General features: G+C 44.0%; 1 protein-coding gene across 1 annotated transcript in view; it reads right to left on the bottom strand.

Annotated features, from left to right (window-relative positions):
* The window catches only part of LOC126109404 (vacuolar protein sorting-associated protein 37A), an 87,421-nt gene that overhangs the window by 34,846 nt on the left and 25,903 nt on the right, over window positions 1-26,672 (bottom strand). The window contains exon 4 of the mRNA XM_049914435.1: window positions 3,576-3,809. Within this exon, the coding sequence (XP_049770392.1) occupies window positions 3,576-3,809 (234 nt within the window). The remainder of the gene's footprint in view (window positions 1-3,575; window positions 3,810-26,672) is intronic.

Raw genomic sequence — 26,672 nt, 5'->3', positions numbered from 1 at the left:
AAAATTGAGGCGACACATGCACCTGCGAAGGATCCGATCGGTCCACACAGCCTTTCTTTACTGGTATAAAAACAGCCCAATGGGGTCTGCGAAACTGTTTTTAAATTATCTAATACCAAATGTATGGACTGGTACTGGATGTTTATGTTGTTAATAGAACAGTTTACTTGATAAGTAAGCCACTAACTTTAATTTTCAATAAATGTTTAGAATATGGAGTTTTTCTGCATTCATGAAATATCTCAAAAGTTATCCCCACATTAAAAAATGGTGATAAACAACTCCGCCAGAACAACAACCAGTTTCTGCTGCACCAGTGCTCAATCACCCGTGTACATATAATTATCTGGAAAAGCAAGACCACCTGTACAACAGTCATCCCTGATTTTGGCCAGATAAAAAATACCACTGCAGCTGATCTGGAAATTATCAATCAGATTAACAGGTTTAGGAAACGAGAAGATGGTTTCACTCATATTATACAATTTACGTAAAGCATTTGAATGGATTACTTTTAAAATATTAATAACAAAATTTGAGTATTATGGTGTACACAAACACACATTAGCAGTAATTTCTTCCAACCTGAACAAAAGAAAACAGCTTTCCTCAATTAGAAATACACATTACTCCTTAGTAAAAATTGGTACAGGCTTTTCACCGGGTTCTGTCCTTGGCTCCTTCTTTTTCATTGTGGCTATCAAAGACCTGCCCCATTGTGTATCACTATCTCACCTTGTATTAAATTTGTAATCCACAAAAAACGCATGTCTAAGAATATAGAAAATAAATGTGTCAACTCTCAGGAATACATGTCGATGCCAAACTTACTCAGGACAAGCATATAGACCTCGTTTGTAAGAGATCTCACGAGTGTCCTACCTTGTGTGGAAACTGAGAAATAAGGTCAGTAATAACTATGCCCATACAAAATGGCTCTTACAGTCACATATCTCTCAGGGCCTTCTCATATGGGGACATCTTCCTTGTACCATTAACATTTTAAAAGAAAAAAAAGTCCATATAATATGCAAGGCTGGTCCTGCAGAGAACTTTTGCCCTCTTTTTAGCAGGCTTAGGATACTAACAGTTGTAAATCTGTACCCCTATGTGTCTGCACTCTTTCTCAGAAACAGCATTAAAGATGGTATTATCAGGGAACCATTCAAAAACTTGACACTTCAAATAAAGGAAACACTGACATTCCAAGGCACAGGCTAGCAATTGAAGGAAACTCCCATAAAGTGAAACAACTTATCTCCTGCTGCTCCGTCCTTGATTCAAAAATTTAACAGCCCTCATATGTGACAACCTTGCAATCCTGTACAGCTGCACACCTAGCAGGTTTTGTAGTCATATCACATGCTACAGTAACAGTCAAAATCAACCTCATACATATTGAGTACAGCTATAATCTTCAATATTAATGTCAATGTGTTTTTTTCTTGTTAGCCAGTCATAATAGTCACATATGAGGGATGTTCAAAAAGTAAGGTGACTTTTCAAATTGCGCGGGCAATGTACATTCGATTATGGAGCCTTTTTTTTTGTCTTGAACATATGTTCAGTTTCAAGTGTACAGCATGCTTCATTTGTTTTTGACATTTTGACAGATAGGTTAGACATGTTTTAGTGTGCTCGGTGATTTTCGATTATTATAAAAAATGGACCAAGAATTTGCATCAAATTTTATGTAAAAAATGGAATAAAGTGCTCTACAACACTTGAAATGTTGACAGTGTCATAGAGTGAGTCTGCTGTCAGTAAAAAAAAAAAAAAAGTTCACAAGTGGTACAGGGTCTTCCAAGATGGACAAGAAGAGGCCAATGACGAACCTCGGTCTGGACGCCCCAGCACATCAACAACAGATAATAACATTGAAGCTGTGAAGAAAATTGTTTTGGAAAATCATCTAATTACCTTAAGAGAAATTGCTGAGGATGTTGGCATATCGGTTGGCTCATGTCATGCAATTTTTTCAGATGTTTTGGGCACGAGACGTGTGTCGATGAAGTTTGTTCCAAAACCTCTCAATTTTGATCTGAAGAAACGTCGCCTGAACATTAATCAGGAGCTCTCGAATGACATCAATGATCATGCCAATTTGCTCAAAATGGCCATAACTGGTGGTGAAACATAGGTTTACGGTTATGATGTTGAAACCAAAGCCCAATCGTCCCAATGGAAGCATCCCAGAGAGCCGAGACCAAAAAAACACACCCCAAGTTCGATCATCGTACAGTCAACAAGGAGTATAACCTTCATATTATGTGCCATTTGCGAGAAGCAATACGCAAAAAAAGTCCGGAATTGTGGAAAAACAATTCACGGCTTTTGCATCACAACAATGCACCTGCTCATTCATCGTTGCTTGTGAGAAATTTACTGACCGACAACAACACGACAATCGTGTCTCGGCCACTATATTCACCGGATCTGGCCCCCCTGCGACTTCTTTCTGTTCCCAAAACTGAAGAGATTTATGAAAGTACAAAGATTTTCAACGACTGGTGAAATAAAAACTGCATCACTGGAAGTACTCTTGGCTATACAAAAAGTGCTTACGAGAAGTACTTCGAGGATTGGAAGAAGCGTTAGCACAAGTGTACTGTATCAGAACGGGATTACTTTGAAGGGGACAACATGAATATTGATGGATAAATAAACATATTTTCATAAAAATAATGAAGTCACCTTACTTTTTGAACACACCTTATAGGACACTGTCATCACCAACTTCATTTATCGGTGAGTCACATTCATTGATTCAATAAAATGTGACCTGTACTGACAATACTGACGATGATAATAATAAATTTTACAGTTATGAGGACACTGTATATCGCTCTCAGTCTTACAGTGTACTACTCCTCCTTTAGATACAAATTTGCTTTATCTATTTAGGAGAACGTAAGCTTTCCAATGTTTTTCAATCGAGCAGATTTCCATCCTACACGAAAACTATCACCTATCAAGCAAACGTAGATCTTAGTCTACCCTATATATTGGTTGCTTACCACAAACTTCATTCAAAGAAGGAAGAGACCACACAATACTGACAGGGCTCCACAACTCCCTCCATCAGTGGATACAACAGACAGGGTGAACTTACCTCCCAGCCGCTATTGGCTTTCCGAACCTTCTCAATTTGCTAAGGAGACCGGGGGCAGCATGTACCACTTTTGCTACTGAGGAAAAAAATCCCTAACTGTCCTGGGCATCAAACCCAGGGCTTCTGCACAGCAATTAAGACATACTAACTGCTCAGCTATAGAGGTCGACTGGGAATACTCTGCAAAGAGGAGGAACTATTTCAAATTTGGTGATCGAGTTACACGACCATTTTTGTGGCCTCACATCAATTATCTAAAGCTGTCCTATCTCCGCTACTCGAAGCATACTCTCTGTCGACCCGTGTACCGTAAAGAAAAGTACGTCGACCGGCTCTGTCCCAATTCTAGAGTCGAGCTGAGAATGTCTTCAGGAGTACACTGAAAATTAAATAAAATCATTTAAACTGTATCAGTTTAGAGTAGAGACAGTAGAAAACTGGAGAGGCACAGCGACTTTCCAACCTGCGAGAGTGACAATCCCGGCGACGAGTTGGTCGCGCTGCTGCTCCATCCTGCGAAGCGGCGGCAGGTCGGAAACCAGCTCTGCGAGGCGGTCGTCGGCGACTGGCCCGTCCCGGTGGAGCTCCTCCAGCTCTGCCACGGTCATCCCTGCCAGCAGGTCTCGCAGCTCCGACGGCTCCGGCGGCGGCTGCGGCTGCGGAGCAGTGGACAGTGCGGGCGGAATCGCGGGGGCACCTGCATGGCAAATTCCGTCCGACTCACTCGCTACCTTCCCAAACATTAAGACGGAGTAACTGTGTCAACGTGTAGTGTTTCCTTTCCTCGAGGTTCTGCCGTGAAAATACAAAATAGAAAATCTGATTGGGTTTCAAATTTTGATGGAATAAGTTACGGATAAGGCCGACTTCGTATTACTGATTGAGATAGTGCTGTAATTTGACCGTGAATGGAAGACCGGGTTGGGAACACTACAAAAAGCGACTGTAAGGAAACAGCATCAGAAATAAGTTGAAATTTACCTTATAATTCTGTCAGAAACATAGTATCTATTATAATATAGTCTTGTGGCTGCGTCTGGAATACTTCTTAATTTTATTATAGGATGTCCTTTTCCTCATTGTTTGCTGGTCCTCTTGTTCTCCGTCTGATGAAAATTTCTTTAAGTTGTCACTGTCAGGATTAATTTATAAATTTGGCGATAACCATTTCGAATGACTACTGAAGTAACTTCATTTCGTAATATAGTTTTAATTTCCTCATTGTTCAACACAGCGCCAAAAAATACATGTCTTGAACGTATGAAGACAAGAGAGTAATTAATTAGTTGTTAAAAACAAACACCTATGCAAAATTAAAAAAAGAAAGATCAGAATTATTTATAAAAATTGGTCGCTGGCGCAGTGCTCTTCTGCATGCACGATCATAAATCATATCTTTGTATCCGCGGAGGCGCGGTAGTCAAAGTACCATTACAAATGGCAGCCGACCGCTGAACTGGTGTGGGAAAAGTTCTCGGCTCCTACGAGGGCTGCTATTCGAGAAAATGTGAACTCGAAAACTGACGTCGTCGTCTCTTTCTGGGACCTCGTCTAGGTTTTCGGTTGTGTAGATAGTAAAGTTATACTCGGGAAATTAAAAAAATTGTATCATCCAAGGGATCCCTTTCACTCAAACGGATTTGTATCTCGACGACAAAATTCGGAGGGGCCTGCTGACAAACGATACTGCAGCAATAAAACTAAATTTGGAGTGTAGACACCAAAATACGATTTTGTGCAAGGTTCTGTACTCGGTCCAACCCTGTTTTCGATGTACGTAAATATTTACTGAAGACATTGAATGACCTTCAAAAACTTACGTTTGTTGGCGATACCGGTCCACCGTATCTTCCTTTGTCGTCAGCGTTGTCGTTGTTGCCATGAGACACCGTTATAGAGGAAAGGCGCGTCATTCTTAGAGCATGAGATATGATAACCTTAAGCCATTGACAACACACAATGGTCACGGTAGCACCTGATTCTAGAATAGCTGCAGTAGTTAGGATCTACGAACTACCCCCTCTTGAGCAGGTCCCCAAAACTTAACTCGTAACGAGATCTCTTCGAACCAAATTGTCATAACGATCATCTATAAAGGCTTCGTAAAATGAGAAGAAATGTTACAGTTTGTGGAATAATAACAGATACGACCAAACTGTTTTGTTTCTTCCGTTTTATTTAACATAACTTTGTTCACAGTTTTATTTTGCATTCACCACTCATTCACCGAAACCTTTTGATGAACAGTTTTGTTTGCTTGACACCAACAGTCAATGATAATTATACAGTTTTTCTCCTTTTCATAAATTGAAGCCCGCTCTCCACGATATAATTAAAAAAAAACGGTCTCAATACTGCGTCCCTCGTGAGATGCGTATAGATTTCTCCCGGAATTGACCGCCGTGTAGGTGTACTTAATTTAATGACCACACTTCGCTATCTGCGATTTTGTGTAACTAAACATCCATTTGTTAGTCTGATTGTATACTGTAGTTATTTAAAACTCGCTCCTATATTTTTTCACTACGCACAATTAGCACTTCTTTACTTGTTTATTTCTAAGAGTAAACGAAAAAAAAAAATGACGCCGTATCATCGGCTTCGTTGATATAAAGCAAAACACCGTACTATACCTAATTTCACCTCTTCTTATAGGATTGGCTACCTCACTCATTAATTTAATGATATGATAATAATAGAGGGAAACATTCCACATGGGAAAAATATATCTAAAAACAAAGATGGTGTGACTTACCAAACGAAAGTGCTGGCAGGTCGCTAGACAAACACAAACACACACACACACACACACACACACACACACACACAAAATTCAAGCTTTCGCAACCAACGGTTTCCCCTTAGGGGGAAAAAAGGAAAGGTATACACTTGCACACACACACACACACATATCCATCCGCACATACACAGACACAACCAGATATTTGTAAAGGCAAAGAGATTGGGCAGAGATGTCAGTTGAGGCAGAAGTACAGAGGCAAAGATGTTGTTGAAAGACAGGTGAGGTATGAGCGGCGGCAACTTGAAATTAGCGGAGGTTGAGGCCTGGCGGATAACGAGAAGAGAGGATATACTGAAGGGCAAGTTCCCATCTCCGGAGTTCTGACAGGTTGGTGTTAGTGGGAAGTATCCAGATAACCCGGATGGTGTAACACTGTGCCAAGATGTGCTGGAAACTGTCCATTCGCATGAATGGACACAGGCAGAAAGTGTTTGTTGGTAATGAGGATCACCCTGTGGCTAAACATGCCTCGGTGCACGGCCAGCACATCTTGGCACAGTGTTATCTGTACCAGTCACAGATGGCAGAATAATAGAACAGGCTAACAGCCGGTTCACGGCAAACAGCTTAACTCGCAGTCTAACAGAAAAAATTTGTTATGCAGTGCCACACAAATATATATAAATATGACTTACAGGTACTAGAAGTAGAGATGAATTGGCACACACTAAACTAAACTGCATGATTGAAATTACTAGGCATTTATGGGGATAACAAACTGAGGTGGTACTAGCACTTGGATCATTCACCGAAATACATCAATGCTGCCAGCTCTGCACTGAAAAATGTCGTGCGGGCACGATTGGTGGCGGACTAGCAATTTTTTTCACTCGCTACTGCCCTAAGGCAGCGTCTGTAACAATGGAGCTAAAGCCAATAAGAGTATTTATTGTACAGAAGCTCGCAGTTAGGGATATTATGAAAAATTGATAACCAAACATCTCACAGCAGCTTCTTCACGATCTCAGGATTTCTTAAACTTATGTGCCAAAGAATTTATTCCCCAATTGTATCTGAAGTTAAAAGGAAGATTAAATGAGAATGAATTGTAAAATTAACATCTACAATATGAATCTCTGTCTAAGGTTCAGGATGGATATTTACATTCTGGTACAAAACCCCTATAAAAGTCTGCATTCACACACCAGCAGCAAATACCAAAGCCCACAATGTTCGACATCAATCACACTGCCTATAAGTTATCAGAAAGTCAGACTTGAGGGTATAAATCCAGATCGAAACCAATGTTCACATTAAATACACTTATATTTGCCAGTAACGCAAATTCTTTACAGATGAATGGAAAAACTGGTAGAAGCGGACCTCGGGGAAGATCAGTTTGGATTCCGTAGAAATACTGGAACACGTGAGGCAATACTGACCTTACGAATTACCTTAGAAGAAAGATTAAGGAAAGGTAAACCTACGTTCCTAGCATTTGTAGACTTAGAGAAAGCCTTTGACAATGTTGACTGGAATACTCTCTTTCAAATTCTGAAGGTGTCAGGGGTAAAATACAGGGAGCGAAAGGCTATTTACAATTTGTGCAGAACCCAGATGGCAGTTATAAGAGTCGAGGGGTATGAAAGGGAAGCAGTGGTTGGGAAGGGAGTGAGACAGGGTTGTAGCCTATCCCCGAAGTTATTCAATCTGTATATTAAGCAAGCAGTAAAGGAAACAAAAGAAAAGTTCGGAGTAGGTATTAAAATCCATGGAGAAGAAATAAAAACTCTGAGGTTCGCCGATGACATTGTAATTCTGTCAGAGACAGCAAAGGACTTGGAAGAGCAGTTGAATGGAATGGACAGTGTCTTGAAAGGAGGGTATAAGATGAACATCAACAAAAGCAAAACGAGGATAATGGAATGTAGTCGAATTAAGTCAGGGAATTAGATTAGGAAATGAGACACTTAAAAGTAGTAAAAGAGTTTTGCTATTTGGGGAGCAAAATAACTGATGATGGTAGAAGTAGAGAGGATGTAAAATGTAGACTGGCAATGGCACGGAAAGCGTTTCTGAAGAAGAGAAATTTGTTTACATCGAGTATGGATTTAAGTGTCGGGAAGTCGTTTCTGAAAGTATTTGTATGGAGTGTAGCCACGTATGGAAGTGAAACATGGACGATAAATAGTTTGGACAAGAAGAGAATAGAAGCTTTCGAAATACGGTGCTAGAGAAGAATGCTGAAGATTAGATGGGTAGATCACATAACTAATGAAGAGGTATTGAATAGAATTGGGGAGAAGAGGAGTTTGTGGCACAACTTGACCAGAAGAAGGGATCGGTTGGTAGGACATGTTTTGAGGCATCAAGGGATCACCAATTTAGCATAGGAGGGCAGCGTGGAGCATAAAAATCGTAGATGGAGACCAAAAGATGAATACACTAAGTAGATTCAGAAGGATGTAGGTTCCAGTAGATACTGGGAGATGATGAAGCTTGCATAGGATAGAGTAGCATGGAGAGCTGCATCAAACCAGTCTCGGGACTGAAGACCAGAACAACATTTGCCAGTATACAGACTGGCGATAGTGTTTCGCGTAAAGTAACACCGACATATCAACAGGTGATTCCCCGTTTCCTCGCCACAGCTGCAAGAATTTTTGTCGTTCTACAGCTGTTCGACCTCCGAAATAACACAGCTGCAACAGTACGCAACATTAAACGAGCTACTTTCGTCCACTGCCGCAACTCTCTTACGATTGGCGAGCGATTCAAAAGTGCCGGTTTTCTTTCGTCAGTCTGCTCCAGAGTGGCAAGCTGTGCCACTTGTGACGTTTTCGTCACATATATTCGATGCACCCTTTCACAAATAAGAATCCGACAAGTTCACCTTTCACGTTAGCACGAGCCTCGAAAAAGACGAAGTAGGGCTCGAGGGAATTAACAGGGTGCCAAAAAAACTGTCTGATCGTCACGAGGAAGTACACAATCTGGGGGAAAAGTGTCTCAGTTCGAGAAAGACTGCAGCTTACTTTGAGGTATTTTTGCCTATCATTACAGTACTTAAAAAAATTGTGGAGAAAAGGCGAAGCGTAGTTGTTTATTATGAAACAAATCTGTATACTTGTAAGTTTAAACTCATCACAAAAAATACAATTTTACTGCATTTCAACAATATTTTTGATACAAATGAACAAAAAGAAATTACGTGCATTCTCAGAATTAAATGTGTGGGCTGGCATCATGACGTCGCCACCAGTTAACTGGTGGGTGGCAGATGGCCGGTAAGCAACAGGTGGCACACAGCCGCTCGTGGCTGCACAAGGTGTGCTGTATTGGCAACCACTCGCACCAAGTACAGTCCGCACAGCTCCAAAGAGTCATCTCTAAGAGAGAAGTACAGTAACTGGTCAATGTAAGATAACTGTATGATGAAAACTATAAAAGTTACAATGTATCGGATCAATTTTATGCTACAGGGTGTCAATCTATCCTTTTTTGTAATATTTTCATTATTCTATCCTGGATTTTCCATTTTTTAATGCATCTCATCAGACAGATAACAACTAATATACATCTACATCTACATTTATACTCCGCAAGCCACCCAATGGTGTGTGGCGGAGGGTACTTTACTGCCACTCGAGTTTGCTAAACATCTCCGTAAAGCTATCACGCTTACCAAATAACCCTGTGACTAAACGTGCCGCTCTTCTTTGGATCTTCTCTATCTCCTCTGTCAACACGACCTGGTACAGATCCCACACTGATGAGCAATATTGAAGTATAGGTCGAGCAAGTGTTTTGTAAGCCACCTCCCTTGCAGATGGACTGGCAGCCGCCTTACCAACAATTACTTTTATATCATCATTCCACTTCAAATCGTTCCGCACGCATACTCCCAGATATTTTACAGAAGTAATTGCTACCAGTGTTTGTTCCGCTATCATATAATCATACAATAAAGGATCCTTCTTTCTATGTATTCGCAATACATTACATTTGTCTATGTTAAGGGTCAGTTGCCACTCCCAGCACCAAGTGCCTATCCGTTGCAGATCTTCCTGCATTTCGCTGCAATTTTCTAATGCTGCAACTTCTCTGTATACTACAGCATCATCCGCGAAACGCCGCATGGAACTTCCGACACTATCTACTAGGTCATTTATATATATTGTAAAAAGCAATGGTCCCATAACACTCCCCTGTGGCACGCCAGAGGTTACTTTAACGTCTGTAGACGTCTCTCCATTGAGAACAACATGCTGCGTTCTGTTTGCTAAAAACTCTTCAATCCAGCCACACAGCTGGTCTGATATTCCGTAGGCTCTTACTTTGTTTGTCAGGTGACAGTGCGGAACTGTATCGAACGCCTTCCCGAAGTCAAGGAAAAACAGCATCTGCCTGGGAGCCTGTATCTAATATTTTCTGGGTCTCATGAACAAATAAAGTGAGTTGGGTCTCACACGATCGCTGTTTCCGGAATCTATGTTGACTCCTACAGAGTAGATTCTGGGTTTCCAGAAACGACACAATATGTGAGCAAAAAACATGTTCTAAAATTCTACAACAGATCGATGTCAGAGATATAGGTCTATAGTTTTGCGCATCTGCTCGACGACCCTTCTTGAAGACTGGGACTACCTGTGCTCTTTTCCAATCATTTGGAACCTTCCATTCCTCTAGAGACTTGTGGTACACGGCTGTTAGAATGGGGGGCAAGTTCTAATAAGATGTTAAGACTCACAGCTGTTCAACTCGAGAAACTATGGAGCCACGAAATGTCTCACACCGAAGACTTCGACGAGAGCTAGTAGGTATTAAAGCGTCAAATGAATCGGTCACACTGTTCGGCTGTGTGAGCCAAAATAATGTGATAAGAAAAAGCCTCAAATGTGCCAGTGACACGACATACACAATAACGACACATTTAAGTCGACCGTTACAACCAACCCCGTCCCTCGACCATGTGGTATCATTAAACTGTTTAGTTGAGGACAACTGCAATTTTATTACGTACAGTTGCAATTAATTGACGATTGATACAAAATGAAGTAATCAAATAAATAGTACTGCCAGATACGTTGTTTGAAGACAGTGCTAGAATATACCCTGCTCGCATCTATAAAATAATTTAAATGCAGGTTTTTATTGTGTAATTTAGATTGCTGTTACTAAAATGTACATTTATTTGCATTTTATTCAAACATATTAGTATTACTGTGTTCACAAATACTCTCATTTGATACGGTCTATCAATACGAGTAAACTGGTACGTATACTGCAAATGTACGACTAATATAATTTGAACGGTGGGGATTATTAGAAAGCTTCTTCGTGCAAAATGGGAGTGAGAGGATAAAAGGGTCGCCTGCCATTCCGTCCACCAGTACGCCGCGCTGCTGCAGCGGTAGGAATGCGGAAAGAGATTGGCAATCGGCTGAAGCACACATCGAAAAGAGCACTTTGTACTTTAACTTAGTTATGTACCAATTTGTTACTGAATTTTTATAATTTGTACCAAATTGTAGCAAGGCTCATACAGTGCACATCAGTTTATAGGTGGTAGTAGGATATACTGCTACAGAGGAGCTCGAAGGTTGTGAAAGCCTGCCATTTGTCAATGTTAATATTTGGTGAAATAAACTGGAGACTGAATATTACCAGTGCTTTATTTAAATACACTTAACTCGCATTCGGACACTGCAGCACAGCACCGCAGGTGCTCGTGACAGTCGAATAGTAATTTAGTGAATCTCCCCGCTCCGGTCACAAAACGGAGAGACTCGATAACACTTCTATCACAGCAGTAAGCTCGCAGATCCGGAACGACTGAACTTTCCTTAACAGGTGTCAGTGCGGTGAAGTTAAATGCTTTTCGGAAATCGGAAAATACTGGACGTACCGGACCCCTCGATCGACAGCTTTGAGGATATAATTTGACAGAAGCTTGAGCCAGATTTCCCACGACTGACATTTTCAGAATTCGTGGCGGCCGACACTGGAGAGGTTGTTCTCTATGAGATGTTTTTGCTTTACTACACACAGTTTCAATTCTCACGTTACTAGTTTGTTGACACTAACTCCGGTTCCAATTTACATCAGACCAGACATACTCTGGATTACAAGACAGGTATTTCGATAAGATTTTGATACAGTTGTCGTCGGAGGCTTTTGGAGGCTGAGCACATTTTGTTTAGCATTTCTCTGTCGCCCTACACTTTGTTTTCCACCTGTTGTGCAGTAGTTCCAGTTTATTTATTGCAACTGTACACCACTCGTGAACTGTCCTACTCGGTACATATTTACGCAGTGCTCGGCCATCTGCACCGATCCGTAAGGATTGTAAAAGAAAATCAAACCCCTGTCTTACAACACATAAAGGAGGTCTTTTCGTAAAGTAACTGTAATGTATAGAGCATGTATCAAAACTATGTGATAGCAAAAACATTGCTACATTTTAGGATGCAAGTGTAAGAACTTTTGTAAACTAGGCATCACGAAAACTTCATTATATTTTAAGAAACAAATTTTAGCTCACAAAGAAGTCGATGCTATCACGTGACGACAGGCTCGAGCCCGAAACTAGTGATGGTACAGTAAAATCATCTGAAGAAAACTTTTGGCTGGTTGCAGAAATTTACAAGACCGGTTGCAGTGTTCTCTAACCGAAATGGATGAAATAAAATCTACAGTCAGTTGTTGGCAAGCTACACGGAATGGTCAGTGCTGCACGGTAGAGAATAATTTATTCCGTGCAGTGACTAAGGATTTCCATCCAGATGGTTCGGTCGTCGTGCAGATGCACTTCAGAGTGGACGAAGTTCACACAGACTCTACACGTGTAGTAAAGATTACTTTCAGGTCAATCATTTCAAACCCTATCACAAAATTCCTTAAGTGAACTGTACTCTGGCAATTCAATGGAAGTAGCCCTACAAGTAACCACTGAAAAAGACCATTTACAATCTTAGAAGATCACAGAATGAAATACCACAATACAATCACTTTGGCAGTTATCTTGACAAAATATTAACAATTACCAAAAAATAAAAATAAAAAAAAAATAAATAAATAAAAAAAACAGGCACGATAAAAACTCAGTGATCACCCTCAAATTTAATAACTTTTAAAGGAAGAACAATCAGAGTTGTATGCAGACACTTACCAGTGCCATTGGCACCTTTTATTGTCATTCTCAAATTTTTCCTACTCGACATTTTCACTTCTGGCACCCCTCCTCTAATTCTCGTGGCCTGTGTGCCGGGTACAACCGTCACCTCGACACAGAAGTTGTATGTAGCAGTGAAAGGCTGAAAGGCAAAGTTTTTACACGCCACATTTGGGTGACCAAAGAAGTGGTCAGCAGGCAGGCACCCTGTCTGGCCCGCTTTTGACAAATATTGGGGTCTTTTCCTCCTCTCTCTATACTCCATTTCATTACCGAATGACACCTGCTACCACTGTTCAGACTGGCTATCGGCCAGTGTGCAACCGATTGTAATGTGTACACCAAAACACATTCGGGTATCATTTAAGAAACTCCCTCCGTGCCCACTACTCCGGTAACCGCGAGAGATTCCACTCGACACCCCTACAGTTCGACGTCCCGTGCAGGAGGTGGCCTCGTCAACCGTGTCGAGACGAGCCCAGGTGACGGTCGCCGTGCTCCGATCGCTTTTCCGTTGCATGGGCAGATACTCGTTTCACTGCAATCCGGCCATTCCGGACTCGAGGTACGCGATGTGGCCGCACAATACCGTGTGCTGCAGAGTGCGAGCGCACACCCCTCCGCTCTCCCCCCACCTCGCCACACCCCTATTCACACAGTCACAGGATCCCGATCCACAGGAGCAGTGATATTGGAGAACAGTAAGCAGCAGTCTCGACCGGCAACAATCCTGTCGCTGCCTATGACACGATGTTAGATCTTTATCCTTCTTTTTTGAGGTGTAATTCAATCTTCTCACACACAAATAACACCCAAATGTAATTTACAAATGAGAAAATAACTGTGTAAACTTTCATTATGTACTGTATGCAGACACTATTTGTTCTACCTACTCTGTAGGATTATGTCGAAACACTAATTGTTTGAATATCCAAGCACCCAATGTGCTTCATGCAAATTCATCATATGTTGCAGTCCATCTTTGTAATGCCACATTTTTAATAGAAGGTAGAGGGGGAGGGGGAGGGGTAGAGGGAGTGGGAGAAGGAGAGGGGAAGGGGTAGAGGGAGTGGGAGAAGGAGAGGGGGAGGGGTAGAGGGAGTGGGAGAAGGAGAGGTGGAGGGGTAGAGGGAGTGGGAGAAGGAGAGGGGGAGGGGGCAGGGGGAGGGGGAGAGTGGGAGAGGGAGACAGGAGGGAGAGCGGGGGGAGGAGGGGGTGGAGGGAGAGTGGGGAGGGAAGTGGGGAGGGAGGTGGGAAGGAGAGCGGGGAGGGAGGGGGGAAGGAGAGCGGGGAGGGAGGGGGGAAGGAGAGCGGGGAGGGAGGGGGGAAGGAGAGCGGGGAGGGAGGGGGGAAGGAGATGGAGGAGGCAGAGGGGGGATGGAGAGGGGCGGATGGAGAGGGGGGAGGGGGGAATGGAGAGGGGGGGAATGGAGAGGGGGGAATGGAGAGGGGGGGAATGGAGAGGGGGGGAATGGAGAGGGGGGGAATGGAGAGGGGGGGAATGGAGAGGGGGGGAATGGAGAGGGGGGAATGGAGAGGGGGGGAATGGAGAGGGGGGGAATGGAGAGGGGGGGAATGGAGAGGGGGGGAATGGAGAGGGGGGGAATGGAGAGGGGGGAATGGAGAGGGGGGGATGGAGAGGGGGGGAATGGAGAGGGGGGGATGGAGAGGGGGGGATGGAGAGGGGGGGATGGAGAGGGGGGGATGGAGAGGGGGGGATGGAGAGGGGGGGATGGAGAGGGGGGGATGGAGAGGGGGGGATGGAGAGGGGGGGATGGAGAGGGGGGGATGGAGAGGGGGGGATGGAGAGGGGGGATGGAGAGGGGGGGATGGAGAGGGGGGGATGGAGAGGGGGGATGGAGAGGGGGGATGGAGAGGGGGGATGGAGAGGGGGGATGGAGAGGGGGGATGGAGAGGGGGGATGGAGAGGGGGGATGGAGAGGGGGGGATGGAGAGGGGGGATGGAGAGGGGGGGATGGAGAGGGGGGGATGGAGAGGGGGGGATGGAGAGGGGGGGATGGAGAGGGGGGGATGGAGAGGGGGGATGGAGAGGGGGGATGGAGAGGGGGGATGGAGAGGGGGGATGGAGAGGGGGGGATGGAGAGGGGGGATGGAGAGGGGGAATGGAGAGGGGGTGAATGGAGAGGGGGTGAATGGAGAAGGGGGGAATGGAGAAGGGGGGAATGGAGAAGGGGGGAACGGAGAAGGGGGTGAGGGGGAGGGATACAGAGGAGGGGAGGGATAGAGAGGAGGGGAGGGAGAGGAGGGGAGGGTGAGAATGCTCACATGAGGGGAAGGTGACTGAATGGAGGACAGGCACGGATGGAAGAGTTTGGGGGAAAAGACAAGGTGAGGCAGTGCAAAAAGATTAGCAGAGGTTTAGGCCAGGGAGATTGCAAGTGTGCAGAGAGATTGGAGAGAGAATTCTCATCTTCTACTGGAAGGTAGTGTCCAAAACGGCAGCTGTTGAAATCATTTGTGTTGTGGTGTGCAGTTTGCGATCTGCCTCTGTCTGGCAGTGGCCATTCGTGTGAGTAGGTACATGGATACTTGTCGTGTCACAAAATATGCCGCAGAGTGATTGCAGTGTAGCTGATATACAATGTGGCTACTTTCATGTGTGGACCTGCCTTTTATTGGGTACTAAATGCCTGTGACTAGGGTGTGGCAGGACACGTTGGGTGGGTGGGTGGGTGGGTGGGTGTACGGGACGGGTCCTGCACCTGGGCTGACCACAGAGGAATGACACACGAAGTGCAGAACTGGGAGAACAATTGAAATAGGGACGGGCACGGATACTCTGTAGGTCGGGTGTGTGACGAAAAACTACTTTGGGGGATACGAGTAGGATTTTAAGTAGGATACGACTCACGCAAGGGCACGAGAAGAGGTAGTCGAAGCACCGGTGTAGGGTGCGGTCGAGTTTATCGAGGCTGAGGTAATACTGGACAATCGGGGTGCCAGTCAGTGGCCGGCTAAAGGTTTACCAGTGTCAGAAGAGCAGACGGGACGGGATACCTGTTTACAGCCAAGCTAGGTAGATACCAGACGTCAGTACAGGCTCCGATAAGGTTACCAGTACAGTTTGACCGGTCCCGCTTTCCGCTGCAGATGCGATGCCTGCAGTGGTGGGGCTGTAAGTAAAAGACTTTTTGACACAAAGCAGGTCACACTCGCTACAGTGGAGGTACTAGCTCAGGGGCGGGCAAACGTTGCACGCGGCTCATGAGCACTGTTTTCCCTTTTTCAGGACGACAACAATGATAGCCCAGCGGTAGGTGCAAGTTATAAGAATTGCACTTAATATAGCGAGAGCTGGAAAACCATTTGTTGAAGGTGAGTTCATAAAGGAGTGCATCAATGAAGTGCTGATTTACTTTGCCCACTGAATACAAATCAGTTTCGAGCTATCACTCTTACTTGGCGGACTGTAAGTTGTCGTATAACTTCCATGGCAGGTGACGTTTACTGTCAATTAAGGAGTGCAGTACAGGAGTTTATTGCATTTTCCATCGCACTTGATGAGTCCACAGATATTTCAGACACCGCGCAATTAGTGATTTATGTCCGCGACGTGGACACTGCTCTGCACATAACAGAGAATTTTTTAGATATGATATCTTTAAAAAGCACGACCACCGGCAGGGACATCCTATAAAGCCATTCAAGACGCTGTCAATTCAGCTGGCTTAAACTGGGAACATTTCATGTCAGTGACAACAGACGGAGCAGTTCCAATGAAAGGGGAACAAATAGGATTTGTTGGATTACTTAGAAAAAAGCTACAGCATACACAAGAATCTTTGTATGACATCCACTGCATTTTGCACCAAGAAGTACTCTGAGCAAAAGCAGCAAAACTGGGGGACGTCATGCAAGTGGTTATTCGGGCAGTTTGAGATCCCACAGGCTTAGACAGTTTCACACATATTTAGCTGAAATTGGGGAAGAGTACGGTGACATACCATACCACAGTGAAGTCCGCTGGCTTAGCCGCGGTAATGTACTCAAAAGATTTTTTGAGCTGAGAATACCAATAAATCAGTTTTTAAAGGACAAAGGAAGGTACGACCCCAAGTTAGAAGATCCAGAGTGGGTTGCCGCCCTTGCATTTTTAGTGGACATTACCGGACACATGAATGCATTGAACACATGTCTACAAGGAGAAAATCAGCTAATTTGTGAAATGGCTGAAAATTTGCAAGCTTTCACTAGCAAGCTTGAGCTGTGGGAACGACAGCTCTCGTCAGGGAACGCAGTCCATTTCCCTACTCTGTCTACTGTGCGAGAACAGAATTGCAAAGAATATGTTTCCGTACTTAGTGCAATAAAAGAGGAATTTCTCAAGCGATTTTGGGATATATCACATTTATCCCAAGCATTTGAATGGTTCTCGAGACCATTTGCTGTTTTTGTAGATGATATTCATCCGAATTTGCAAATGGAATTAATAGATCTACAGTGTAATTCTCGTCTGAGAGACAAGTTCCTTTTGGCGAGACGTGTAATAGACTTTTATCACGACTTTCCACAACAAGAGTTTCCTCGTCTCTATCGTGAAGCCATAAAGATAATGTCAGTGTTTGGCTAGACATACGTTTGTGAGAGATTTTTTTCTGTTATGAAAATTAATAAGTCTCAGTTAAGAGCAAACATCAGTGATGAAAATTTACGTAACTGTCTGCGTTTGTCTGTATGTAGAAATTTTGTTCCAGACATTAAACGTACTGTAAACTCCACCTGTGACAATTAATATCGTAGGTAATAGGTACTCTTTCAAACCACGATTTCTTTCAAGCACTCCTACTAACCTTATTCTTTCATTCAATAAAGCAAGCTAGGAAACAAAACATATTACAGAGGAAGGAGTGGAGAGACGGTATGGTGGGGAGGGGAGACAAGTGGTTGGCCAGTTTGCCCCCGTGTGCACGCAGAACACCTGTTAGCTGCATGTGTGCAAGTGCACCGCACACTTGCAGGATTCCTGCCCACCTCTGTACTAGCTGCTCGGTGCACTTCGTACGTGTACAGACAGACACATTTATGGTGCCAGCTGAGAGGTGGAGATCGACATCCTGGGTGGGTGAAAGACGGTGACTAACAACGGTCGAGGCCGGGAGGGTTACGAGAATGTAGGATATATTGCAGGTTCCTACCTGCACAATTCAGAAATGCCGGTGTCTGTAGGAAAGGTCCAGAAGGCACAGGATGCGAAGAAGATACCGAAATATCGAATGTCGTGTCGAGCGGCATACTCGGCAACCCGGCTCTTTCTCTGCCACAGTTTTCAATGGTCATTCGTGTGGACACGCCCACATAGAATGCAGCACAGTGGTTATAGCTTAGCTTGTAGACCACGTGACTGATTTCACAGGTAGCCTTGCCTCTGATAGGATAGGTGATGTTAGTGACCAAACTGGAGTAGGTGGTGGTGATGGGGAGGAGGGGCAGTGTGTGGGGGTGGAGGTGGGGGGGGGGGGGACGTGTAGGACAGGTCTTGTATCTAAACCCTGGCAGAAAATGTGACAGTTGCTCCAGTCCTGTGTGGTACTGAGTCACGAAAGAAATGCTGCTCTGCTGCCGGGTGGTGGGACTTTGGAAGGATTCAAGCCAGCTTTCGAGCACAATTTCTTTTTCTACCAAAAGTACACACATTCACAGACACCCAAACGAATACTCCCGTGGTCGTGACAAGACTTGTTATTGACAGTCAATTATTGAAAGCAGTTGCCTGAGCTGATGGAGGTGGGGACAAGCTAGGGAAGGATGCAAAGAGGGAATGGTAAGAAAGAGGCAGATCTATGGAAAGATGGCTCCAAGGCCACATAACGTAACAAGAGTACAGAAGACAGGGCAAAAATAGATGTAGGAAAATGGAAAGGAGGGAAATGGTAAGTGTAAAGTGACACCCTCCTCTAGTATTACTTCCCCTCAACAGAAGTAGTTGATACCACAACTGATTTTCGAATCTTAGACAGGTCAATATTATCTCAGTTGTGTTTCTAAAAAAATGTCATATCATTTTGTACACGATATGTTATATTTCAAGCTAAAATCTATAAAAATAAATTCAATCGATACGTACTAGCTCTGCACTGACAGTTAATTTTTTTTTTATAGAAACATTTGAAATTGTGATTTATTTGGCACACTTAAAATCTCTATTATTAATTACACAATTTTATACTGTTTATATTATGTTTATTTCTGGATTCATTTATAAATTACTGGAAACTCATTTGTCAAGAAAGATTGTAAACCCTTTGGAATATTCTTATTACCGCGGAGTAAAGTAGTAGTGGGCACGCCTCTGATGTGACTGGCCGTGTTTTTGTATTTTGGAAGAACAATGTAATTTCGGCTTTGTTAATGTGAGAGTGTGATATAGAAAAATGCGAGAGAATAAATTATTGTGAAAACAAAAAAGTTGCACAGGCATTCTTCAAAGTTAATTATGTCAATTGGAAACATGAGAACCTAAAATGTCAAAAATTTCAGCTTCAAGAATCAGGCCCTAGACATGAAGAACTGGAGCCAACTACAAAAAAAGGAGATAAGTAAAAAGTTTATTTTAAATCTTCCTCCTCTTGTATTTTTGAAAAAAAGAGAGTTTACCATCAGAAACAGTAGTGACAACAACCATTATTTTGTGAGGGGTAGACTACAGGAGGATTGAGAAAGGGGGAGGGGAGGGGAGGGGGAGGAGGAGAGGAAGAGGGAGAGAATGCTCGCATGAGGGAGAGAGTGACTGAATGGAAGAGAGGGGGGGGGGGGGGGGAATGGCAAGCAGATTAGCAGAGGTTTAGGCCAAGGAGATTGCAAGTGCACAGGATGTATTAGAGAGAATTCTCATCTCTATAGTTCAGAGCAAATTAGCTGGAAGGGAGTATCCTAATGGCCTGCTTAGTAAAGCAGCTACTGGAGTCATTTATGTTATGGTGCGCAGCATGCTCAGCAACTAGGCGACCCAGCTCTTTCTCTGCTACAATTTTCAATGTTCATTCATGCAGATAGACAACATGTAGGCTGTCATGCCCACATAGAATGCAGCACAGTGGTTGCAGCTTAGTTTGCAGATCACATGACTGGTTTCACAGGTCGCCCTGCCGTTGGTAGGATAAATGATGCTTGTGATCAGACTGGAGTGGTGTGGTGGTGGTAGTGGTGGTGGTGGGAGGATGTACAGGATACATCTTGCATCTGGGTCTAACACAGGGATATGAGCCATGAGGCAAGAGGATGGGAGCTGGGGTTCTGTACGGATGGACAAGGATATTGCACAGGTTCGGTAGGCAGCAAATACCACTCGGGAGGGGTGGGCAGGATTTCAGGGCACGATGAGAGGCAATCGAAACCCTGGTGGAGAATGTGATTCAGTTGCTCCAGTCCTGGGTGGTACTCAGTCAGTTGTTCTGTGGCCGGACACTGCTACTTTGGGAGGTGGTGGGAGGCAGGAGAGATAAGGCACGGGAGATCTGTTTCTGTACGAGGTTGTGTGGGTAATTACAGTCTGTGAAGGCTATAGTGAGACCGTGGGTATATTTTGAGAGGGCTGCTCATCATTACACATGTGATGGCCACAGATGGCTAGGCTGTACGGAAGGGAATTCTTGATACATAATGGGTGGCAGCTGTCGAAGTGGTGGTATTGCTGCTGGTCGGTAGGTTTGATACGGATGGAGATACCGATGTAGCCATCTTTGAGGAGCAGGTCAACATCGAGGAAGGCGGCTTGTTTGATTGAGGACAACCAGATGAAGGGAATGCGGGAAAAGGTGTTGAGGTTCTGGAGGAACAGGGATAGGGTGTCCTCACCCTCAATCCTGATCATTAATATGTCATCGATGAATCTGAACCAGTTGGGGGGGTTTGGAATTCTCGGTGGTTAGGAAGGATTCCTCTAGATGGCCCATCAATAGGTTGGCATAGGAAGATGCCATGTGGATGCTCATTGCCATACCCCGAATTTATTTGTAGGTGATGCCACGAAAGGAGGAGTAATTTGGATGATGATATAATTGGTCACGATGACCAGAAAGGAGGTTGTAGTTTTGGACTCTGTCGGACATCGGGATAGGTAGTGTTCGACAGTGGCAAGGGCGTGGGCATCAGTGATGTTAGTGTAAAGGAAGGTGGCATCAATAGTGACGAGCAGAGCACCGTGTGGTATAGGAACAGGAAGTGTCGAGAGTTGGTGGAGGAAATAATTAGTATCTTCTATACAGGAGGGTAGGTTGGGGATAATAGGCTGAAGGTGTTGACCTACGAGGGCAGACATTCTATCAGTGAGGGCACAGTAACCGGCCACAATGGAGCATCCTGGGTAGTCGAGTTTATGGAGTATAGGAAGCACATAGAAGGTACGAGTGTGGGAAATGGTAGCATTCAGGAGAGAGTTAGACCCCAGTTGAAATACGCTCACTATTTTTATTTACTTAAATTTGGCATATTTCACGACAGTACCTTTTCCGTGAAATGTTTTCAAGATGATATTTGTATTGGCTTCAGTTGTCTAGTGGAAGTATGATTCCACAATGCAGTTTTGTCGGCTGCAGAAATGACCCGGTTCAATGCGTTTGCTTCATTTTGGTGCTTCAAATACCATTTCTTCAAATGTGGTTTCTTCTTACAGTTTATATAAAAATAGTAGTGACATAATTTATTTTTCCTGTTCACTAGCAAATTATTATGACGGCGACATGCACACTGTTCTACCGTCAACACACACCAAGTGTTCACTGCCGACTGAGTACAGTCAAAGACGACTCCAGCGTCAAAGACATTTTACACAACACACAAGCTCCCACTTGTAATCAGACTCTTTGATATTCTTTGTCACATCTACCAATAGTAATCAATATGCTTTCACTCTCAAAAATATAAGTAAATTAGCATAAAATAAGGCAAATTACAATTTAAAAAAAATCTGACAAAAAATATAAGAAAACATTACCAACTCCCCACATTAAATTTGGTACCGACAAATCCAGTAGAAAATAACACATCTCCCAGATCCATCACACAGTGAAAGGGGCTGGGATGGGCCTACGGAGATCCTGCTGGATTTCTGGGATGGGGCCACCGTGGCAGCATATGTACACGGAGAAATATGAAAGCTGGTGGCATCCTTCTGCCAGGTAATCCTTGCAGTTCAAGGCCACAGTTGTGGAGCCTTTGTCAGCAGCTAGGATTATGAAGTTGGGTTCAGGTTTTAGGCAGTGGATTGCAGATCTATCTGCAAATGTAAGGTTAGCTTGCGTGTTGAGGGTTTGGGAAATGATGAAGAGACAAGGGTAGAGGTTAAGAAATTCTGGAAAGTTAACTTGGATTGATTTGAGGCCAGTGGTGGTAAATCACGGGTGGATGGAGGAGTCAACTGAGTAAGGCAGGGTTCAATCTTACCAATCAGACTCGACCAAAGACCAATGTGGATTCCTTTTCGGCACCAACCCTACTGATCAGACTTGACTAACAACCCACGATGAGCTCTGCCTTCACTCCTCTGTCCAACCTTCATCCATCCCCACTGGCCCCATATCACCCTTCGTTAACTTTCCTGAATTTCAAAACCGCTCCGGTTTTGAACCGCAAGAATCACATGGCAGAAGGACTCCACCAGCTGTCAGATTCGCCCAATGTTCAAAACTGCCACGGTGACTCCATTCCAGAATTCGGCAGGATCTCCAGTCTCTCATAAAATCCTTAGGCCCATCCCCGAACCTTTCCGCAGAGTCGATCTTTCTCCTCACCCCTACCACTTCCACTCCTACCTCCTACACACTTCTTAAAGCTCATAAACTCTACCACACAGGACACCCCATTGTGGGCTGTTGCTGTGCGTCACTGAGACAGATCTCTGCTCTTGTAGACCAACACCTTCAGTCTATTACCCGCAACCTATCCTCCTATATAAAAGATACCAATCATTTCCTCCAACGACTCTTCAGAGTTCCTGTTACTTTACTGTACTGTCCCCTGCTTGTCACTACTGATGCCACCTCTCTTTACACTAATGTCACCGATGCCCACGGCCTCGCTGGTATCGAACAGTTCCTTTCCCAATACCCGACAGATTCCAAACCTACAACCTCCTTTCTGGTCACCATGATCAATTATATCCTCACTCACAATTACCTCTCTTTTGTAGGCATCACCTACAAACAAATTTAGGGTACAGCTACGGGAATCCACATGGCATCATCCTGTTGTTATGGTCTTCAGTCCTGAGACTGGTTTGATGCAGCTCTCCATGCTACTCTATCCTGTGCAAGCTTCTTCATCTCCCAGTACCTACTGCAGCCTACATCCTTCTGAATCTGCTTAGTGTATTCATCTCTTGGTCTCCCTCTACGATTTTTACCCTCCACCCTGCCCTCCAATACTAAATTGGTGATCCCTCGATGTCTCAGAACACCTCCTACCAACCGATCCCTTCTTCTAGTCAAGTTGTGCCACAAGCTCCTCTTCTCCCCAATTCTATTCAATACCTCCTCATTAGTTATGTGATCTACCCATCTAATCTTCAGCATTCTTCTGTCGCACCTCATTTCGAAAGCTTCTATTCTCTTCTTGTCTAAACTATTTATCATCCATGTTTCACTTCCATACGTGGCTACACTCCATACAAATACTATCAGAAACGACTTCCTGCCACTTAAATCTACACTCGATGTTAACAAATTTTTCTTCTTCTGAAACACTTTCCTTGCAATTGCCAGTCTACATTTTATATCTTCTCTACTTCGACCATCATCAGTTATTTTGCTCCCCAAATAGCAAAACTCCTTTACTACTTTAAGTGAATCATTTCCTAATCTAATTCCCTCAGCATCCAATCTAATTCCCACAGCATCACCGACTTAATTCGACTACATTCCATTATCCTCATTTTGCTTTTGTTGATGTTCATCTTATACCCTCCTTTCAAGACACTGTCCATTCCATTCAACTGCTCTTCCAAGTCCTTTGCTGTCTCTGACAGAATTACAATGTCATCGGCGAACCTCAAAGTTTTTATTTCTTCTCCATGGATTTTAATACCTACTCCGAACTTTTCTTTTGTTTCCTTTACCGCTTGCTTAATATACAGATTGAATAACATCGGGGATAGGCTACAATCCTGTCTCACTCCCTTCCCAACCACTGCTTCCCTTTCATACCCCTCGACTCTTATAACTGCCATCTGGGTTCTGCACAAATTGTAAATAGCCTTTCGCTCCCTGTATTTTACCCCTGACACCTTCAGAATTTGAAAGAGAGTATTCCAATCAACATTGTCAAAAGCTTTCTCTAAGTCTACAAATGCTAGAAATGTAGGTTTGCTTTTCCTTAATCTTTCTTCTAAGATAAGTTGTAGTGTCAGTATTGTGTCACGTGTTCCAACATTTCTACGGAATCCAAACTGATCTTCCCCTGAGGTCGGCTTCCATCAGTTTTTCCATTCGTCTGTAAAGAATTCGCGTTAGTATTTTGCAGCTGTGACTTATTAAACTGATAGTTCGATAATTTTCACATCTGTCAACACCTGCTTTCTTTGGGATTGGAATTATTATATTCTTCTTGAAGTCTGAGGGTATTTCGCCTGTCTCATACATCTTGTTCACCAGATGGTAGAGTTTTGTCAGGACTGGCTCTCCCAAGGGTGTCAGTAGTTCTAATGGAATGTTGTCTACTCCGGCTACCTCGTTTCGACTCAGGTCTTTCAGTGCTCTGTCAAAATCTTCACGCAGTATTGTATCTCCCATTGCATCTTCATCTACATCCTCTTCCATTTCCATAATATTGTCCTCAAGTACATCGCCCTTGTATAGACCATCATCCTGTGCCAACCCATTCATGAGGCATCAAGAGGAATCCCTCCTAACAACCCAACATCCTCAACCTCTCACCTGGTTCAAATTCACTGATGACATCTTCATGATCTGGATTGAGGGTGAGGACACCCTATCCCTGTTCCTCCAGAACCTCAACACCTTTTCCCTCATTTACTTCATCTGGTTCTCCTCAACGCAGCAAGCCATCTTCTTTGATGTTGATCTCCTTGTAATCACGAGTACCTCTGTCCATACCAAACCTACCAATACAACCACTTCAACAGCTGCCACCCATTCGAAACCAAGAAATACCTTCTGTACTTCACAGCCAGCTGTGGCCGTCATACTTGCAGTGACAAGCAATCCTACTCCAAATATACAAAGGGTCTCACTGAGCCCTTCACAGACTGTAATTACCCTCACAACCTTGTACATACACAGAACACCCATGCCTTATCTCTACAGTCACTCACCACCCGTGAATGCCCACCGCCCAGCCGAGGAGGACCATTCCCATTGTCACTCAGTACCAGCCACGACTGGAGCAACTGAATCTCTTTCTCTGTCAGCAATTTGACTACCTCTTGTTATGCCTTGAAATGATGAATGTCCTACCCTCTAGCCTTCCCACCCTTTCCACGGTGGTATTCTGCCACACACTGAACCTACACAATATCCTTGACCATCCCCAGACAATGCTGTCTCCCATTCTCTTGCCTCATGGCTCATATCCCTACATGCAAGACCTGTCCTATACATCCTACCACCACCACCACCATCCACTTCAGTCCAGTACAAGCATCACTTATCCTACTAAAGGCAGGGCTACCTGTGAAACCAGTCACGTAATCTGCAGGCTAAGCTGCAACTACTGTACTACATTCTACATGGGCATGACAACTGACAAGCTGTCTGCATGAACGGCCACTGACAACTGCCAAAAAACACCTGCACCACCCAGCAGCTAAGCACGCTGCTCAAGACAACATTTTTCACTTCACACTTCACAGCCTGTGCCATCTGGACCCTTAATACTAAAAGCAGTTTTTCTGAATTGTCAGCTGGGAACTATACTTGCAATATATCCTACATTCCTGTAACCCACCTGGCCTCAACCTTTGTCAGAGACTGTCCTTTCCCTTGTGGTGTCATGGTGTCACAAGGCTTAGGCCTGTCCCCCCCCCCATTAAATCGACCAAGACGTATACGAATAATTGTAAGAGCAGTTATTATTATTATGTTCTTTAAGTTTGTTTTTGGGGTTTTCAGAAATACTGTGGGAAGAAAGTTTATTTATGTTGCAGATAATGTGGAAGACGTCGCCCGACGATCACCACGAAAGTTCGACGTAGCGGCAAGTGGGCGAGGAATAAAACGAATGCTGCAAACTACTGCGAGCCACGGAAGAGCCCGGGCCACGAGGGCGTCGAGCTTCCTAGGTCGTTGTCGGACAAAGTCAAAGGAAGAGATATTCTGCTTTCTCTGTGTAAACAGATCGGTCGAGTCTCGAAAGGTTCGTGTAAAACGTGTAGGCTGGTGACACATTAGGTGGGACCCGATGCCTGTAATACCTCCACAGGTATTAAAAAGTTGTTAAACGGCAAAACCAATAGTTCATTTTTACAGATAAAAACTAGTAAAGATATAGGAAAGGAAGAGTTGCGGCGTCAGAATGAAAAGTGATACATCGCTCAGCAACGAAGAAGGACGTAAACAGCGGGCATTTAGCATAAAGCCACGTAACACTGCCCCCTATTCCCAGTCCGGCACTACACAGCCTTTCTGTCCCACCAATGCACCCACTGTCTTTGTAGTGCTCTCTTCTTCCGC

This window comes from Schistocerca cancellata, chromosome 12, assembly GCF_023864275.1.
Source record: "Schistocerca cancellata isolate TAMUIC-IGC-003103 chromosome 12, iqSchCanc2.1, whole genome shotgun sequence".
Lineage (NCBI taxonomy): Eukaryota > Metazoa > Arthropoda > Insecta > Orthoptera > Acrididae > Schistocerca > Schistocerca cancellata.
This window is presented reverse-complemented; position numbering and strand designations above follow the sequence as displayed.